Raw genomic sequence first — 13,205 nt, 5'->3', positions numbered from 1 at the left:
CCGAATCCCAGGTCCCTCCCCTCCGCCTCCCAAGCAAAATGCTCAGGAAGGGGAGTAACGTGGAGGAGGCAGCGCTTGGGCTGATTCGGGAGGCTAATGTTGCTCTCAGAACCACCCCCACTCTTCAAGAGGCCTTTGCCTCCGTGGCTGCATGCAAAATGCAGGAATTGGAGGAGGGCCAACGCCTCATCTGTGAGGAAATGATGTATCTGTCCCTAAATAAGGGGTTGAGGGGCCAAACAAAACACACCTGTGTGAGTTCGACCATCCTCCTCCTCCTCCACCTCCAGCCACAACTCCAAAACCACAGCCTGGAAACAAGCCTGGAAGGACGAGTGGAAGGAAGACAAGAGTGTGATGGCCTGGGTTCAGTCTGGTCTGACAAAAGATGCAGGCAGTTGTATGACCACAGTCTGGGGACATACTGTATATATCATCTGCTGCTGTTTCTGATCTCTTTAGTCCGGGACCGAATTGTGCTCACTATTATATGGACTCCTCATGCTACCAATTTTGGCTGTAAAATAGTTGATGTGTGCCCTGGGGTACAAAGGCTTCACCAATTTCACAAGTTTCTCCAGCGTTGCCTTCCTCTTTATTTTATTATGACCCATAATAAATGGCTATTTTGAAATCACAAATACTTGCCTATGTGTTTTACTTAAAAAAGGACAGTTTGTTTGGGAGTAGGCAGGTACATTTCCTGAATACAATGTCAAATTAACAAGGGACACCAACACCAACCAACCTCCTTGAGGTTAAAAAAATACAAGATAATAATGGTGTTGTGGTAACTTGACACACAAAACGAAAAACAATATTATAGAGAGCACTAGAAAAAAAAAATCAGGAGATCTTGATAAAAAAAAAACACTATAAACAGAAATTAAAAACATTATGATGGAGATCTGACGAAAAAAAAAAAATATTCAGGAGATCACGAGAAATAATAGAGAAATCATTTTTTCAGAACTCTGTGTGAATATCAGCAGCAAAACAACTTCATTATTCTAGCATTATAAGGAAGAAGAGAATGCGCTGCATTAAAAGGTTTAAAAATTTGCAGCGTCACGAATGTGCTATCTCCATTACGAACGCTAGTTTTACCAGACCGAGCGTTTCCATTTCCTTATTGATTCAGAGCATGCGTGGAACTTTGTGTGTCGGAATTGTGTACACACGATCAGAATTTACGAGAACGGATTTTGTTGTTGGAAAATTTGAGATCCAGATCTCAAATTTTGTTCTGCGGAAATTCCCGCGAAAAATGTTCAATAGAGCCTACACACGGTCGGAATTTCCGACAACAAGCTGCCATCGAACATTTGTTGTCGGAAAATCAGATCGTGTGCACGTGGCATAAGAGGGCATCAGTGCACTGCTCTATTATCATATACATAAATATGTGAATCTCCTCAGTGATTAAGAGGGTAGTCATAATATCTAATAAAATGCAGAAAGGGTTAAAAATTACAAAAGTAAAATCTGCTGTTCCATTGGAATGAATCTAAATGTAAAGCAAAAGGCAAGGTCTAAACAGCAAAAGAAACAAATAAAAAATAAAGTAATGAAAAGCAAAGAATAACTTGCTTTTATGGGGTACTAAACTTTGTACACCTAGGGCTTGATTCACAAAGCTTTAAAGTGGTTGTAAACCCTTACAATCCACTTTTTCCTACAGGTAAGCCTATAATAAGGCTTACCTGTAGCTACCTCGGATATCTCCTAAACCTGTACGGTTTAGGAGATAACCCCTGTATCTGCATGTGCTGACATCATCGGCATATGCGCACTGAAGCAATGGCATGTACATGCCGTTTGCTTCAGTGAGTGTGCCGTTACCGGCAGCTGCCGCACACATGCGCGGGAGTGACGTCATCACGGCTCCGGCCAATCACTGCGCCGGAGCCGCGATACCCAGAAGTAACTCCAGGGACTGTTGTCACCGGCCGGTGCTGTGTACGGGCACCGCAGCGGGGTCTTCGATCTCAGGTGAGTATTATATAATGAGCTAGTATGCTATGCATATTAGCTCATTATGCCTTTGTCTTGAACAGGTCTTTTTTTTTTTTTTTCATGTGGGTTTACAACCACTTTAAAGCAGAACTAAACCCATTTATCCATGGTTTCAAAAAACTGTTACATTTCAGGCAAGCTGGTAATGTTCACTGTTGCTGTTGCTTGTGCTCTCAACCAAACTGTCAAACCATCAAATGGCTGGTATTATTAACTGATCACATGTGCAGCACCATGGCAGTTGCAGATCATACAGAAGCAAAGCCTAGTACACACGGGCTGAATGTCGGGCAGCATAAGCCTTTTCAATAGAAACTGGACGACATTCTGCACTGTGTGCACAGCAGTTGGGCCGGCTTCTTACAAGGGGCCTGACCGAAAAAAGTCTGCTGATCGACTCCTGATCAGTGCTCTTAGCCAATGGCTGAGCGCGCTGACCGGAGTGTTGTGGTGGGGGGCCATCACCCTTTCAGAACACAATAGCTCAGAAGGGGAAATCAATGTACTAACATCACATAGTTAGTACAGCGGCTCCCCCTAAGCTGTCAGTTTAGGAGGAGTGTGTACTAGACTTTAAAAGGACAGAAGGTCCACTTTAACACATGAATAGGTATCTTTATTTTAGACATGTGACTGTAAATTTTAAATCTCACTGGACCTAACTGAAAAGAAGTCAGTTTTTTGAAAATATGTATCTCTAAGGCTACTTTCACACTAGGGCAGGCGGGCATTGACGGTAAAACACCACAAGTTTTAGCAGCGCTTTACTGTAGTTTTAGCGGCACTACTCGGGTGCTAGCAGGGCCCTTTTAACCCCCGCTAGCAGCCGAATAAAGAGTTAAATGTGCCAGTGTAGCGCCGCTGCTGAAGCGATTTGCAGGCTCTTCTGCAGTGGTGCCCACTCATTTCAATGGGCAGGGGCGGGGCAAACACTGCCCCAAAGATGCTGCTTGCAGGACTTTTTTTAACATCCTGCCAGTGCATCGCCCCAGTGTGAAAGCACTCGGGCTTTCACATTCGGAATGCAGGGAAGACGTTTTTCAGGCTTTTGCAGGCGCCATTTTTAGACCAAAAGCGTCTGAAAAATGCCTCTTACCTGGGGGTGTTAGCTTTGTGAATAGAACCCCTGGACTGCATTTGTCATGTTGGCCAAAAACGTCCATGTGTGCATGGACACAGGATAACATAGAGTGCAGTTTATGGGCTGTTAAAAAAAACACCAAAACTCCAAAAAACGTCCGTTTATGAGCTCCAGTGTGCATGGAGCCTTATACACAGGGGTAACACTTGGCAGTGTGTGAAAGGAAAAATATAACAGAACATCTCCCATAGAATAGGAAACAGAAAAGACATGATATAGCATCTTAATCTATGATATATGGGGAAGAACTTTCTCACTTGCAAAAAAATGATTAACAAAGATAAGTGTACGCTTCCTACAACAAAGGGTTAATACTAAGCAACATTCATCACCATCGTGTGACCCCAATTTAAAATGTATTCCAATTGGCTGTCACAGCAAAAAGCAACAACCAACCAATAAATGGCAGTTGAAGAGTTGCTATAGTAACCCCAGGGAAACGAGGTAAGAATTCAAAGCCCCAGCTTCCCCAGCACGCTAGTAAACACATAACGAGCAGAGGTGTTTAACAATATGACATAAGATCATGTAAACAAAATACAAACAACACACATTGGATCTGTCTGTACTATGCTATGTACTAGCATTTTCATCTTCAAGAATTATATAACATGTAATGCTGGTAAAATTGTTACTTTGTGTGCTCTGAAACCATACAGAAGGCACTAGTACTTTTATTTCAAATTACTAAATAAATATAAAAAAGTAAAATGAATAAAAAAAAATTAAAAAAAGATAAATATCTTACAGCATATAAGTGTGACTTGAGATTGAAAAATGAAAAGAAGCTGCAAATAGTTAGAGATCTTTTTATGTCAGCGGCTCTCACCATCCATCCCTGGATCAGTTTTATTACAGTCCACATATACTAGGACTCAAAGCATATGTTCTGTAAATATATATATATATATATATATATATATATATATATATATATATATATATATTTACACACACACTTTTTGTATTTTTTATTTTTTTATTTTTCAGTTTTAACTAAAATGTTTGTGTTATCTGAATAAATGATCTGTAAAATGTACATGCACTTTACTAGGAACCAGGTAATCTATACACCGATAAATAAAAGCGGACAACTAATCAAAGCTTTTCCAAGTCTATTCTATCATCATCAACACCACCATGGCTCTATAACCCAATCTACTAAATCCCAGACTGGAAAGACTGGGTCCCTGGTTCTTCCTTAACATGTCCAGCAATGCATTGTATTTATCATTAAACAGTGATGTAGTGAGTGCAGCTTTACCTCATTCTCCTCCTTGCACTCGCTGCTAGGTAGCTTCTGATAGTCAGCCTTCTCCCCCATATTGGCCCAGAATACCAAGATGACAGCAGTCCAACATGAAGAGATCACCGAGCCAACATCCACTTAGCAGGTGTGATGCACATTTACAGGCAAGAGATCAAGCAGCAAGATTAAGAACTCACTACTGAGCACATGGAGTGAAATACTTCAGAATAACTTCCACTGCAAACAATTGCTAGGGAGACATCCTGAAGGACGACATACTCTGGCTTCATGTATTTTCCTTCTAGCAGAAATCATTTCTCTCTCATTGTTCTCAGAAGATTTAAATGCTGCCAGGGTGACAACAGAGAGTGCAGCTACCGTTAGTTGGAGTGTTTCCAATGCCACATAGAGGCAGTAAATACAAATGCACCCTTCTTCAGGCATCCACATGCAAAGTCTACATATTTATGAAAGGCTGCATCAAGCAGAATCTACATCTCCATTGTGGAATACGGAAATGGGCTTCCTCTGTCCTCACTAGACTCAGAGTAGGTGCAGAATAAGATGGGAAGGAAGATGACCCAGAGTAGGTGAAGGCAGCATCCTCATTATCTGACACACTGCCTATGTGACCCTGAAAGATTCAGACAGCAGCAACACAAAGTGTCCTCATAGCAGCAGATGCATGAACAGTTTGCTGTGTTTCCTCCAATGCAGTTGCCATCACAAGAGTGGCTGCAAGGTGCACATGTGACTCAGGATGCAAGCCACAAAGCAATTCCAGAAGGTCAATCTGCATCTGTATAGGAGACACAACTGACCATGCAAAAGGCTGTCGCAGTTCTGCACTGCAGCTTCACGCCCCCCACTGCTGGGTACAATGTACACCCTCCCTCTCTGTGTCAGTTCCAGCAGCTCCTTTCTGTCTCCACCTCTCACTGCAGATTAGTGAAGGTTGAGAAGAGACTCCCAACCCAGAGGCGATCACCCACAGCACATCTGCTGGGCAGCACCACCCCCACAGCCATGCATCTCTATGTAACAGAAAGGAAGGAGGGGAAAGCAAGGATGCTCAGCTTCACACTGTCTCCTGCTGGCAGCTCTACATCTTTATTCATCTCCGGCCACTCTACCATGGAAAGAACGCTATAACAACTGCTGTACACTGGCAGGGAGACAAATCACAGAGCTTACAGTACAGGATATTACATCATTATGATGATGCAAAATAACAAAATGTAACAACAAAGTGTCATTGCAAGCAATATGACGTGTGAGAAGGTAACTATCAATGGATGATGATGCAAGGTGGGCTGCAACCATTCTACACACAAACCGCACTATAAATCACATCAATGATGTATCACAGTTATATAAAAATGAGAAGTGTCAAACATTTATGTGTTTTGTTACAATCAACAAATTTTCCAACAATCATGAACATGCCTTTATAACCATATTTATTTCACACTACTTTAACCACCTCCATTCCAGGCCAATCTTGCCATTTTTCATATACAAGTTTAAGTCAGATTTTTTATTGCGTGAAAATTACTAAGAACCTCCAAATATATATATATATTCAGTTTTTCTTCCCATGGGTTTTAATTTTTTTTTTATTTAGTTTTATTGCTATCATAAGGGATGAACAACATCCTTTGTGATAGCATGGGCAGTGACAAGTACTCTTTAGTAAAAGACCCCTGATCTCTCCTCTGCCCCCCAAGGCAGCAGTTTAAACCATGATCAGTTTACTTGGCTGCCTGTCTGGCCAGTATCTGCCAGTAAACAAACAACTGAAACCGGAAACATTTTTTGATCACTTTTATTCCTATTATAAACACCCCTTGTTATAGAAATAAGCAGAAAAGGGCCTCTTTAACCGCTTCAGACCCGGAAGATTTTACCCTCTTCCAGACCAGAGCACTTTTTGCGATTCGGCACTACGTCACTTTAACTGACAATTGCGCGGTTGTGCGACGTTGCACCCAAACAAAATTGACGTCGTTTTTTTTCCCACAATTAGATTTTAGATTAGATTTCTTTTGGTGGTATTTGATCACCTCTGCGGTTTTAATTTTTTGCACTATATACAAAAAAAGAGCGACAATTTAAAAAAAAAAAAAAGCAATATTTTTTACTTTTTGCTATAATAAATATCCCCCAAAAATATATAAAAAACAAATTTTTTTCCTCAGTTTAGGCCGATATGTATTCTTCTACATATTTTTGGTAAAAAAATTTGCAATAAGCGTATATTGTTTGGTTTGCGCAAAAGTTATAGCGTTTACAATATAGGGGATAGTTTTATGGCATTTTTATTATTTATTTTTTTACTAGTAATGGCGGCGATCTGCAATTTTTATCGGGACTGTGACATGGCGGACACATCAGACAATTATGACACATTTTTGGGACCATTGGCATTTATACAGCGATCAGTGCTATAAAAATGCATTGATTACTGTAAAAATGTCACTGGCAGGGAAGGGGTTAACACTAGGGGGCGATCAAGGGGTTAATTGTGTTCCCTAGTGTGTGTTCTAACTGGAGGGGGGAGGGGACTGTGTAGGGGAGATGACAGATTGCTGTTCATACTCTCTATGAACAGATGATCTGTCTCTTCTCCCCTCAGAGAACCAGAAACTGTGATCGTGACCGCCGGGCACTCGCATCGGCTCCGGGGGCGAGCAGCGGGCGCTCCTAGTGGCCGCAGGGCGAGTCGACGTAACATAACGTTGTTTCGCCCAGCCGTGCCATTCTGCCACAGTACAACTATTTTGGCTGGTCAGCAAGTGGTTAATGTGAGATCTGGGATCAAAAAGACCTCAGATCTGCCATTTACACTTAAAAGCAATAATTTAAAAAATTATGTAATTTTACCTCCATGCTTGACTGTATGGATGGTGTTCTTAGGGTCAAAGTCAGCATTTTTCTTCCTCCAAACACAGCAAGTCGAGTTAATGCCAAAGAGCTCAATTTTGGTCTCATCTGACAACAGCACTTTCTCCCAATCCTTCTCTGAATCATTTAGATGTTCATTGGCATGGCTGTACATGTGCCTTCTTGAAGAGGGGGACTCTTGCTGTATTTGGAGGAAGAAAAATGCTGACTATGCCCCCAAGAACACCATCACTAAAGTCAAGCACATAGGTGAAAACATTATGCTTTGGGGCTGTTTCTCTGCTAAAGGTACAGGCAGACTGCCGCATTGAGGGGCCAATGGATGGGGCCATGTATTTTAAATTCTTGGATGATACCCTTCTTCCCTCAGCCAGAACACTCAGAATGGGTCATGTATGGGTCTTTGCGCATGAGAATGATCCAAAACATGCTGTCAAGGCAACAAAGGAGTGGCTCAAGAAGAAGCACATTAAGGTCATGAAGTAGCCTAGCCAGTCTCCAGACCTTAATCCTACAGAAAATGTATGGAGGGAGCTGAAACTTATGCCGCGTACACACGGTCGGACTTTTCATCTACAAAAGTCCAACGGACGCCGACGGACTAAAGCTGGCTGGTAATCCGATCGTGTGTGGGCTTCTCCGGACTTTCAGCAGACTTTTTCAGCCTCAAATCCGACGGACTTTAGATTTGAAACATGCTTCAAATCTTTACGTCGTAACTACGACGGACCCCGAAATCCGCTCGTCTGTGTGCTAGTCCGACGGACAAAAACCCATGCTAGGGCAGCTATTGGCTACTGGCTATGAACTTCCTTATTTTAGTCCGGTGTACGTCATCACGTACGAATCCGTCGGACTTTTGTGTGGTCGTGTGTAGGCAAGTCCGTTCGTTAGAAAGTCTGCTGCAAGTCCGCCGAAAGTCCGCCGGAAGTCCGCCGGAAGTCTGTCGGACAGGCTGTCGGACTTTTGTAGACGAAAAGTCCGACCGTGTGTACGCGGCATTAGAGTTGTCAAGTGACAGCTAAGAGAAGATCTGTAAAAAAAAAAAATTGAAAAAAGTTGACCAAAATCCCTCCTGAGATGTGTGCAAACCTGGTCACCAACTACAAGAAACATCTTACCTCTGTGCTTGCCAACAAGGGTTTCTCCACCAAGTACAATTCATGTTTTGCTTAGGAATCAAATACTTATTTTACTCACTGAATTGCAACTCAATTTATAACATTTGTATCTTATGTTTTTGAGGGGATTTTTGGTTACTATTCTGTCTCTATTATTTAAGACACACCTATGATAAAAAATGATAAACCCTTCATTTCTTTGTAATTGGGCAAACTTACAAAATCTGCAGGGAATCAAATAATTATTTTCCCCACTGTATAGGATTGAAGAGTAAAAGTATATGCAAATAGAACTCCAACCTTGCAGCACTGGAGTCAACAGTTCAATTCCCATGGATATTTAAAAGAATTTGAATAGTTTAAAAAACCAATACATACAGAACACATAGGAGGCTAGCCCTATTTTCCAAGCAAAGAGTGTGTCTGCAGTGTATAAAACCCAAATAAATCAAGCTAAAATCACTGTTAATGCTTAGCAACCTGAAATATTCTGAGTGATTTATTCTAAACAATACAGAAACAACTCCTACAGCAGAGCAGCAAAGGAACAACCCTTCATAACACAGCAAACAGGGAATACCCCCACATGTATTGGATTCCCTGGCACCAGTCAAAAAAATAAATAAAACAACCTTTTTGTTTTCCATTTCCAAGGGTTCACCATAAGCAAACACGGGTCCTAAAGCAGTATTAAACCAAAAAGCAAACATTTATTATATTGCAGCTTACCAGTTCATAGAGATGATGGCTGAATTTGTTTTCTTTATTAAGATCTCTTTCTTTTATTTGCACCTGGTGATCCAGCCAGTAAGTCTGTTGTTTTTCAATAGAACAAGCTGTCCTGCAGATATAGCAGTTAGGCTAGGTTCAGAGTAGTATGGATACAGCATAATCAAATTTTCTACTGTGTTTTTAATGCTTCATGCAATTTTTTTTTTTGTACTAGAAGACTATTTTATTATATGTGCATGAGTTTTACATGTTTCACACTAGATTTTGGTGCATTTCTATTGAAGTCTATGGGGCCAAAATCACGCTGCAACTTCACCAAAGTAGCACGTTTACCTTTTCAAAAAAAAAACCCGCTGCGCTGCATTGATGTGAAAGGGCACCACTGAAAATAATGTGATTTCTATTTAAAGACTTCTGTTTTAGCTAAACTTAAGGCCCATACACACGATCAGAAAATCGGAAGTAAAATTTTGTCCAATGAACTATCTGACGATTTTCGGATCGTTAGTACGGTGCTTTTGACAGCCGATTGAGAATTTTCGGACGACAAAAACTGGATGTGCAGCCTATAAAATTTTTGTCATATGTGAACAGAACGTTCGATTTTCGTTTAATCGTCCGAAAAAATCGGAAGAGCAAGACTACGCATGCTAAGAAACGAAAGAACACATACTATTCAACACAATACATCACTTCTGAAGTTGCACTTGGTCGTACGAGAATTTTCGTATGATGAGTAGGGATGAGCTTTTCATATTTTCATTTAGATAGATTGAGCAGACAGTTGGTTCAGTTAGCTCCAGTATATATATATATATATATAAAATATATATACATACATACATTCCATAAATATATAATATATATATACACATACATACATTCCAGGCTTTATATATATATATATATATATATATATATATATATATACTGTATCCAGTTTAGCTAGATCTCACTGCAGACCGTTCCTGTTCTCTTCCTAATATACCACAGGCAGGTAATTCATTCAGTTAGCTGCAGTATATTCAGTACTGTATCCTGTGCAGCTAGATCAAGCTGCAGGTCGTTCCTGTTGTTCTCTTCCTAATATACTACAGGCAGGCAGTTCATTCAGTTAGCTGCAGTATATTCAGTACTGTATCCTGTGCAGCTAGATCGAGCTGCAGACCGTTCCTGTTCTCTTCCTAATATACTACAGTCAGGCAGTTCATTCAGTTAGCTGCAGTATATTCAGTACTGTATCCTGTGCAGCTAGATCGAGCTGCAGACAGTTTCTGTTCTCTTCCTAATATACTACAGTCAGGCAGTTCATTCAGTTAGCTACAGCATATTCAGTACTGTATCCTGTGCAGCTAGATCTCACTGCAGAGCGTTCCTGTTCTCTTACTAATATACTACAGGCAGTTCATTCAGTTAGCTGCAGTATATTCAGTACTGTATCTGTGCAGCTAGATCTCGCTGCAGACCATTCCTGTTGTTCTCTTCCTAATATACTACAGGCAGGCAGTTCATTCAGTTAGCTGCAGTATATTCAGTACTGTATCCTGTGCAGCTAGATCACGCTGCAGACCGTTCCTGTTGTTCTCTTCCTAATATACTACAGGCAGGCACTTCATTCAGTTAGCTGCAGTATATTCAGTACTGTCTCCTGTGCAGCTAAATCTCGCTGCAGACCGTTCCTGTTGCTCTGTTCCTAATATACTACAGGCAGTTCATTCAGTTAGCTGCAGTATATTCAGTACTGTATCTGTGCAGCTAGATCTCGCTGCAGACCATTCCTGTTGTTCTCTTCCTAATATACTACAGGCAGGCAGTTCATTCAGTTAGCTGCAGTATATTCAGTACTGTATCCCGTGCAGCTAGATCACGCTGCAGACCGTTCCTGTTGTTCTCTTCCTAATATACTACAGGCAGGCACTTCATTCAGTTAGCTGCAGTATATTCAGTACTGTCTCCTGTGCAGCTAAATCTCGCTGCAGACCGTTCCTGTTGCTCTGTTCCTAATATACTACAGGCAGGCAGTTCATTCAGTTAGCTGCAGTATATTCAGTACTGTATCCTGTGCAGCTAGATCTCACTGCAGACCGTTCCTGATGTTCTCTTCCTAATATACTACAGGCAGGCAGTTCATTCAGTTAGCTGCAGTATATTCAGTACTGTATCCTGCGCAGCTAGATCTCACTGCAGACCGTTCCTGTTGTTCTCTTCCTAATATACTACAGGCAGTTCATTCCGTTAGCTGCAGTATATTCAGTACTGTATCCTGTGCAGCTAGATCTCACTGCAGACCGTTCCTGTTGTTCTCTTCCTAATATACTACAGGCAGTTCATTCCGTTAACTGCAGTATATTCAGTACTGTATCCTGTGCAGCTAGATCTCACTGCAGACCGTTCCTGTTGTTCTCTTCCTAATATACTACAGGCAGGCAGTTGATTCAGTTAGCTGTAGTATATTCAGTATATATATATATATACATACCAGCTTTGTACAGCTACATTTCACTGCAGGCTATTCCTGGTGTACCTATGTAAATACATTACAAATACATGAAATACAGTATGTCTGGAAGGCAAACAAGGAGAGGCAGACACTCACAGGTCACTAAAAGAGGGCAAGCAGGCTCTGTGTCTACAGCCAACATTGCTGGTCGTGGACACGGTGCATCCTGAGCACGTGGCCGTGGGGGCACTCTTGTCCTTTTTTCGGCAGCTGGCCGTGTTGAGCCACAACATGCAGAAGAGTTGGTAGAGTGGATGACCAAGCTGTCCTCATCCTCTGTCACCTAGGCTCAGAGTACTTTGGCTGCCAATGCAGCTGCCAAAGTGGCCTCTTCCATTGGCTCAATGTCATCAGTCACTCCTTCCCTAGCCCCACCATCATGCACTGAGGAATCCCCCAAACTGTTCGACCACAGTGTTGGGTACATGCTGCAGGAGGATGCGCAGCGTTTTGAAGGCTCCAATGATGGTACCCAGATTGAGGAAGGCAGTAACGTGAGCCCAGAGAGAGGGGGTGCCCAAGAAGGACAACAAACTGGCAGTCATGTTCCCCCAGCTGCAGCATACTGCCAGGTTTGCTCCAATGATGAGGAGGGAAGGGATAATGAGGTCACTGACTCTACGTGGGTGCCTGATAGGAGAGAGGAGGAGGAGGAGGCACATCTCCAACGAGGCAGGATGCCCTCCAGGGGCCAGCTTAAGGGCAGCCAACTGACTGAATCACACCGCAGAGCTCCGCATGTGCAGGGCGCTGATGACTCCGCGCGTTTTTCCAAAACTTCCTTGGTGTGGGCCTTTTTTGAGACGTGTGCAGCAGATCGAACCGTTGCTGTTTGCAACATATGTCTGAAGCGTATCAAGCGTGGCCAAAACAGCAGCCGCTTGGGCACCACATGCTTGCCCAGACATATGTCCAACTCCCATGCAGTCCGTTGGCAAGCGTACTTAAAAGACCCACACCAAAGAACAAGGAGGACCTCTCCTTGCTCCTCATAAGCTGGGATCTCCAACCCCACTATACCTTCATGTCTCTCAGAAACCTGCACTGAGAGGAAAGAAGGTGTAGAATTAGGTGTGCCAAGTACTTGTGGGAAATCTCCTATCGCTACACCAACGTCCGATTGTAGCAGGCAAATTTTCCTACCCCAGTTGCTAAACCGGCAAAAGAAATTCGGTCCCAGCCATTCACATGCCCAGCGGCTGAATGCTAGCTGGCTAAATTGCTAGCACTCCAACTGCTGCCTTTTCAGCTGGTAGACTCTGCCCCCTTTCGTGAATTTGTGGAATGTGCGGTACCTCAGTGGCAGGTTCCCAAATGCCACTTTTTTCACAGAAGACAATTCCGGCTCTCTACCGCCATGTGGAAGGCAATGTCTTGGCCTCGCTGGACAGGACGGTCAGCGGTAAGGTGCATATTACCGCTGACTCATGGTCCAGCAGGCATGGACAGGGACGTTACCTATCTTTCAAGGCGCACTGGGTGACCCTGCTGGCAGCTGGGAAGGATGCAGGACAGGGTGCAGTATTGTTGGAGCTTGTTCTG

At 42.5% G+C, this 13,205-nt stretch overlaps 1 protein-coding gene across 5 annotated transcripts in view; it reads right to left on the bottom strand.

Annotated features, from left to right (window-relative positions):
• Nucleotides 1–13,205, bottom strand: part of TNK2 (tyrosine kinase non receptor 2) — a 325,816-nt gene that overhangs the window by 164,937 nt on the left and 147,674 nt on the right. For 2 of the 5 annotated variants that reach the window (XM_073626449.1, XM_073626445.1), the window contains exon 1: nucleotides 4,422–5,345. The exons of the other annotated variants lie outside the window; for them this stretch is intronic. Coding sequence is in view for 1 of the 2 variants with exons in the window: in XM_073626445.1 (XP_073482546.1) it covers nucleotides 4,422–4,481 (60 nt within the window). In the remaining variant the exon portion in view is untranslated. Of the gene's footprint in view, nucleotides 1–4,421; nucleotides 5,346–13,205 lie in introns of those variants that run through there. 5 annotated transcript variants of the gene reach the window in all.

The sequence above is a fragment of the Aquarana catesbeiana genome, linkage group LG04 (genome assembly GCF_042186555.1).
Source record: "Aquarana catesbeiana isolate 2022-GZ linkage group LG04, ASM4218655v1, whole genome shotgun sequence".
In the NCBI taxonomy this organism is placed as follows: Eukaryota; Metazoa; Chordata; class Amphibia; order Anura; family Ranidae; genus Aquarana; species Aquarana catesbeiana.
Note: the sequence above shows the minus strand (reverse complement) of the source record. Positions and strands in the feature narration are given on the sequence as shown.